Here is a 7494-nt window from a genome sequence, read left to right on the forward strand (position 1 = left end):
TAAAAAGACCGAAAGAAATATTAGTTATTGGTCTGTCTAAATGCCGTGACTTGTTCTCAAAAAACTCTGAACATTGACAAATGTAATAATAATAATAATAATAATTTCCTTTGTATTGTCATTCTTTGTAAGAACGAAATGTCGATACACCTGACCCGTTGTAGCGAGTCGATGCAGTCGCAGCCAACAGAGGGCGCCGCCATTATACCAATTAGGTATGTCTCGGCCGAGGCGCGAACCAGCGACCTCCCAGTCTCAAAGCGGGCACACTACCATCTAGGCTACTGAGCTGGTACCACCCAGAGTGACTCAATCAAAAGTTTAGTGTCATATTTAACCCAAAATCTCTCCTTTCAAACACATGTCAAGAATATTACTGGAACAGCTTTTTTTCATCTTCGCAACATTGCTAAAATTCGCCCTATGCTGTCTCAGTCGGATGCTGAGATTATATAGTGTTACCAATGGTGTTCCGCAGGGCTCAGTACTTGGCCCCCTGAGATTCGACCTGCAACCTCAGTGGAAATGTTTAAATCTAAGCTTAAAACACACTTTTATTCTATAGCATATGAATAACTTATATTTTATGTTGACAATATCAGGGGATGGTGCCATAATAGTCTGTAACAATAGTTTGCAATAGGCTGTGGTCTTTGCAGCCCTTTGAGACTATTTGTGATTAATAAAATAAACATGACATGTAAATAATGCCCCTTACTGATGAACCATTGGTACTACCAAAATCATTTATATTCAAATATACGGTGTTTTTTTCCAATACTATGTGTAATTTAGATGTAAAGAATGTCCTTCAGGCCTTTCAGTGGAATGCACTGGGAGGTTCACAGGCATGATTAAAGTACTGCAAGAACATTACATAAGTCTGGATCCCTCTAAATAAATAATTCAAGGGGGGCCATACTTAACACTGCAACCTCTTGATTTACAATCTATTTGATCGGAATAGGCCGACTGAAGTACCCAAAGATTGAAGACATAACGGAAAATATCAACCCAAACTGTGTCATTCGTGTCAAGTCATGTTTATTTGTGACATCCTTAATCACAAAGAGTCTCAAAGGGCTGCACAGACCACAGATTATTATGACACCATCCCCTGATCTAAAACCTACATGAGGGCAAGGAAAAACTATTTTTGAGTTATTAGATAATAAAGGTTATTAAATACACTGTACTATGAGTTAGTACAGGATAAATAATTAGTAAATGAAAGAAAAAACGTTGTAACTTTTGTTTGAGGCTAAGATCCAACTTTGAAACACTGTGATTGCTTAAAAACCCTACTTTAAGATCCACAATCATACTTTGAACCCTAGTGGGAACCTTAGCAGTGCTAAACCCTACTTTGGAACCCTAGGTCTGGACTGCCAACTGGACTGGACTGCCAACACAGAAGCTCTATGCAGGAAAGGTCAAAGCCGACTGTACTTCCTCAGAAAGCTGGCGTCCTTCAGACTGTTGTGTCAAGCGCCAAGAGGAAGGATGCCTCTTGTCTTAATAAACTGGTGAGGAAAGCGGGCTCTGTTGTGGACACAGAGCTGGACAGCCTGACAACTGTAGCTGAGAGACAGGCACTGAAAAAGCTGCAGTCAATAATGGACAATTCATCACATCCACTACACCATCGTCTCCAAACGGAAGAGCAGCTTCGGCGACAGACTGCTGTCACAGTCTTGTTTCACGGACAGACCGAAGGGATCATTTCTTCCTCATGCCATGAGGCTCTTTAACTCCACCCGGGGGAGTAAAAGCCCACATTAAACCACTCAACCACATTTGCATATTACCCTATTTTTATTACAGTGTGTATTTTATGTAGCACTATTTAAATACTCTATATCCATCTATCCATCTATCTATCTATCTATCTATCTATCTATCTATCTATCTATCTATCTATCAATCTCTCTATCTCTCTCTCTCTCTCTCCATCTATCTCTCTCTCTCTTTCTCTCTCTCTCTCTCTCTCTCTCTATCTATCTATCTATCTATCTATCTCTCTCTCTCTATCTCTCTCTCTATCTATCTATGTATCTATCTATGTATCTATCTATCTATCTATCTATCTATCTATCTATCTATCTATCTATCTATCTATCTATCTATCTATCTATCTATCTATCTACCTATCTATCTATCTATCTCTCTCTCTCTCTCTCTATATATATATCTATCTATGTATCTATCTATCTATCTATCTATCTATCTATCTATCTATCTATCTATCTATCTATCTATCTATCTATCTATCTATCTATCTATCTATCTATCTATCTATCTATCTATCTATCTATCTATCTATCTATCTATTTATCTATCTATCTATCTATCTATCTATCTATCTATCTATCTATCTATCTATCTATCTATCTAATCTCTAAAAGGTACGCTGGGAGTCCCTCTCAAATAGCCGGTTGACTGCTTCTGCTGCGTTCAAAACTTAAAACCACCCAAAACTGATAAAAAAGAACTTTGAGAAAAAAAATATTTATTGACCAAATTATTCTCATGACTATTTAAATATCCCAATACAAAAAAGCTAGAAAAGGAAACTACCAAAATTCTTGAAGGTGCTTTGAGGACGTGTAGGATTCGGAGCAGGATTTCAGGTACTTATGAAAGTCCAAATGCAGAAGATGGTTGAGTGGCTGCTATCTTCAGAGAATCAAAACTTTACTGAGAACATTGTAGACCATGGACACGGTGACCAGTACACCCACAAGGAAGGAAAGACCCCGGCAGGGTTGCGGAAAAGCTCCGACGTAGGAGATGGTGTGGAAGATGCGAGAACCGGCAAAAATCCTGAAGTGAAACAAGGCGGATGAGAGTTCCGGTCCACTCAGGGCATAGAACAGGCCGACCAGGACAAAGGGAACGACGTTCTCCAAGTCGTTCAGGTGGCACCTAGAAAACAGAACAAAGGTAGTACTGCAAATTGGGAACAAAATATTTGGAAAGGAGTACATGGTGTCCAGTGAGGGACAAAACTGGTGAGAAAGCTACTTGGTACTCACTATTTCTTGACAAAAAACTCTTGACTCTCTTTAAAATCTTTGTTTGGTACTTGTGAACATTGCAAGTGCTTCACTTTCATATTCTCTCTCATACCAAAAATGTCACGGTTGCCATGGCGCCCAATTGGCCCCGCCGTGTGGCGGTCCTGTTCCTGTTGGTATTTCTTCTCCGGTATTGTTCCCGTTTATTTTGTTCTGTTTAGTTTTGGTTTCCAGTTTTGTTTCCGTCTACTTTTTCTTGTGTATTATTTTCTCCAGTTTTTGTTTCCATCTAGTTTCTCATGTTTATTTTCGATATCCTGATTCGTTATCTATCCTGTCTGTCCTGGTCCTGTCCGGTATCGACCCCTTCTGTCCGATATCAACTCGGGCAATTGGAATCGATCTCGTAGGTCTCTGGCTTCCTGTCTTTCCACGCCAGACCGGCTGCCTAACGTGCATGACTCCCCATTTCCCGTAAAATAAAAGGCTTGTCTGAGAACGTCATGCGATTGGGTCCTGATCCTGTTCTGGTTCTTGCCAAAAAAGTCTTTGTATTTTGGTGGTTGTGCATGGATGGATTTGAACCATAAGAGGACAGTTCCCGAGAGACCAGTCCATTTTTCCAACCGTTCTAGTAAGATATTATGGTCCACAGTGTCCAAGGTAGCATTAAGGTCAGGCAGCAGCAAGAGTGATGAAGCCCTGGAGTCCATTGCCAGTAGAAGATCAGGGCTGTCTCAGTAGAGTGGTTAGCCCTGAATCCTGATTGCATAGATTCAAAAAGATTTTCTTGGATATCAAATCATTCAGCTGCTGTGCCACAACTTTTTCAAGTACTTTAGAAAGAAACTGTAGGTTTGACACAGGTCAATAAGTCCTTATCCACAAGTCCAGACTGAGTATTCAGGTTGCAAAACCAGTCTCAAGCCCTTATCCACGAGTCCAAGTCCCTGATCTACAGACTGTATGAAATCTTCTTTTTTCTAAAGCTGGTGATTTATTTGCTGTTCTTGAATTTGATCTTTTCTTCCAAGGACAGTACTTGTCTTGCATAAAAGTTGCTCTGTTCTTTGGATTGTTCAACCTTTTTCTAAGACTGAGTAACTTACCGTATTTTCCGCACTATAAGGCGCACCGGGTTATAGGGCGCACCCCGAAAAAATAGTTTTTGGTCCTATTTTTGACATACATAAGACGCACCGGAAAATAAGGCGCTACAATAGGAACGTCGACAAAACAGTCAGATAGTTCAGTCAAACTTATTACCCCCTTAACGTTCCGAAAGCTGGCAAAGAAGCAAATACGTGTCGTAGACACGTGCGGATGCGGTGTCCGTATGATGTCACTCAAATGCATCCTTCCATCATTCGGAAGGTTAAAGTCTTGGGATTCAAGAAATGCCAACCATTCCTTAGTTTCTATTTTCTTTTTCGCTCGCAACTTTACTGTGCATATGACAATAAACAATTGGAATTGAGTTGAATTTAAAAATAGACACTCCATTCCATCCATTATCTGCACCGCTTATCACAGAAACATCGAGTTCAGTCTGAAACAAGATACAGGGATTATATATAGCCGGAGTAGCTCACCGAAGTCGTTGTGTTCAATAATAATGTACAGCCATGGTCCTCTTACATCTGTGAGTGTAGTAAATCCAGGAGAATAAAATATTTACAAATACAGTATAGTAAAAAATGCTTTCTGTATGCTGTCAGCCACGTGCTGTACACATTCATCTTTTTTGGCCAATTGCAGGCTTTGTTTTGCCGTTTAAGCCAATGCCAGCTTGTAAATGATAAAAAGGATCCGCCCCTTGACCTCCGAATAACTTTAGCCAATCGTGATCGATTCAAATGATGATTGACACGTCTTTTTTGGCCAATTGCAGGCTTTGTTTTGCCGTTCAAGCCAATGCCAGCCTGTAAATGATAAAAAGGATCCGCCCCTTGACCTCCGAATAACTTTAGCCAATAGTGATTGATTCAAATGATGATTGACACATTGGTTAGCCAATGAAACGCCGGTAAATAAATCCTAGCATACACCGCGGACTACTTTCGCGTTCAGGGGAAAATCTAGTTGGCGGCAGCAAGTTAGTTGCAAGACTTTGCGATTTAATATTGATCCATAAATAAGGCGCACTGTGTTATAAGGCGCATGGTCAGCTTTTGAAAAAAATAAAGGCTTTTAGGTGCGCCTTATAGTGCGGAAAATACGGTACTCAGTGGCTCCCAAGTCTAGATTTTAAAGGTCTATTGACTTGGCTGAACTGGTAAAGTCCCACTCACCAGCCCATCGTTTGTTATCTATTAAAAACCATTCACGATCTACTTAGCGATCTGCAAGAAATACTAAGTTTGACGGACAAAAATTCAGTCTCACCTCCGAACTCGCTCGACATCTGGATCTGTTTTCATCAGCTTCTTCCTCTCCTCCGCAGATTTATGGGCCACATCCTCCTCAGAGGCAAAGGACTAAAACAAGAACATGCCCATACCTGTCAACCTGTACGTTTTTGCCGTACAAAGTACGTTTATTATGCATTTTAAGACGTGTACGACGTACGAGAAAATCTGTCCGGAAAAACGCAAATTTATCAATGACGGGTACCATCCGGTGAACACCGACTATCACGAAACAGCAAATCAATCCAGTCAAACGACTTCGCCGCGGTAGCCTCTATCTCTGTATCAATTTTTTTCGTTGCAAACGAAGCGAGTGCTTTGATGCAACTGTGCGCATGCGGTTGCCGCCTGGGGATTTCCCATCATGCATCACTCCGATCACACGTGAACAAAGCGAAAGCAGAGCAGTAGGCCTACATTACAACATAGTTTTGAATTTTCTTTGGATACAATCATCGAGTCGCAATGGCCGAACCTGAATTAAAACACCATAAGTCATTCTGATCTGAAATTAACAGGCGGGGTTGATTGAGTAAATTTGAAATACATGTGGTCTTAAAAAACATCCGATTTCATGTGGTAGTTGTGTAGTGAAAGGAAGTCCGTCTCTTTTTTGGGAACCGGCTTTTCCGGCTTAACTCATTAAAGAGAGCCGGCTCTCCAACGGCTCATTTGCTTTGATGCATTATATTACGAATTCTTATGTTGTATAAAGAAGTGAAGAAAAAAAGGAAGTATAAAAGAAGAAAATGAAAAAAGACAGGTTTGTGGTGATCCCTTTAATCAGTATATTACCAACAATAATTAAATGCAGAAAATGGATTCATAATTTGAATAAGAAAATTCTACTTAATTCTATTTGCATGTATTTTTTCCTTCTACAGTGAACGTCCAAGCGACTTCATTTTTGAACTTTTTTGATAATAAACCTCATTCATGTCGAGCAACTCAGGATTTCACAACAAAATGTTCATTAACACTATATATGATATAACGAAACACATGTACAATATAACATGTTAAACTACATAGATGAACACGTTTGAAAAAAAAATATGGTGTAAGATTATTTTGGATTTTTTACGGGAAAAATACGACAGTTGGTAAGAGCATGGAGCCCTGGAGCTTCACAGGTATGCATACCACTCGAGTTCTCTTTGAGAAGTTGTTTGAAGAAAAATCTGGTGACCTACCCCTTTCCTGAAGCGGAAAAATGTCGTCAGTGGTGCCATGGCCATCATTTTCAGGATAACAATAAGCGCGTAAGTGCTGAAGGCCCTGAAGACCTCATCTTGCATCAGATCCGACATCCTGACTGCAGATCGACGGTTAGAAGCCTGAGGAGCAACTCGCAGTAGAGTAAATATGTGCAGTAAGTCTTTACCGGAGGACTAGATCTCACCTTGAGAGAATACCAGTAATGGTTACATAACACCAGTCAACCCTTAACCCAGTCCCGCCCAGGGGTGGAGCCGAGGAACGTTAGAAATGTGAACCAGATGATCAAATCTATGAAGAGACCTTGTGACGCCTGCTCTGTCGATTGCGCAAGAAGAGGCAAAGGTTCCTGCTGGTGTAGAGTACATCGACTCCAAACGGCCGTGCACAAGAAGTGATTACTGGTGCTACGTAAAACTTTCATTCAGTTAAATACTAGGACAGACTGCTGTCACAGTTTTGTTCCACGGACAGACTGAAGAGATCATTTCTTCCTCACGCCATGAGGCTCTTTAACTCCACCCGGGGGAGTAAAAGCCCTCATGAAACCCCACCCCCACATTTGCATATCGCCATATTTTCATGACAGTGTGTATTTTCGAGAAGCACTCTTCAAATACTCTATATCAACACGTTATTTGGGGTATTTTTGTATTCTATATGTTTTATTATTTTATTTTCCAACACAAGGATACTGCTGGAAGTGTGAAAGTATCTATCTCTCTTTCTCTCTCTATCTATCTATGTATCTATCTAGACATCTATCTATCTCTCTCTATCTATGTATCTATCTGGGCACCTATCTATCTCTCTATCTATGTATCCATGTATCTATGTATCTATCTAGGCAT

The 7494-nt window shown here is 40.4% G+C and overlaps 1 protein-coding gene across 1 annotated transcript; it reads right to left on the bottom strand.

Annotated features, from left to right (window-relative positions):
- Positions 1-2492: 2492 nt before the first annotated feature.
- Positions 2493-6853, bottom strand: LOC148356261 (microsomal glutathione S-transferase 1-like). Its single transcript, XM_088347270.1, has 3 exons — positions 6619-6853; positions 5403-5494; positions 2493-2925 (listed from the first exon to the last, which is right to left on the bottom strand). Exons 1-3 carry the CDS (start codon positions 6733-6735, stop codon positions 2679-2681), a joined length of 456 nt encoding a protein of 151 aa, XP_088203396.1. The 5' UTR covers positions 6736-6853; the 3' UTR covers positions 2493-2678.
- Between the last annotated feature and the right edge of the window lie 641 nt (positions 6854-7494).

Source organism: Urocampus carinirostris, chromosome 11 (assembly GCF_059441175.1).
Source record: "Urocampus carinirostris isolate Australia breed hairy pipefish chromosome 11, RoL_Ucar_1.0, whole genome shotgun sequence".
Taxonomy (NCBI): domain Eukaryota; kingdom Metazoa; phylum Chordata; class Actinopteri; order Syngnathiformes; family Syngnathidae; genus Urocampus; species Urocampus carinirostris.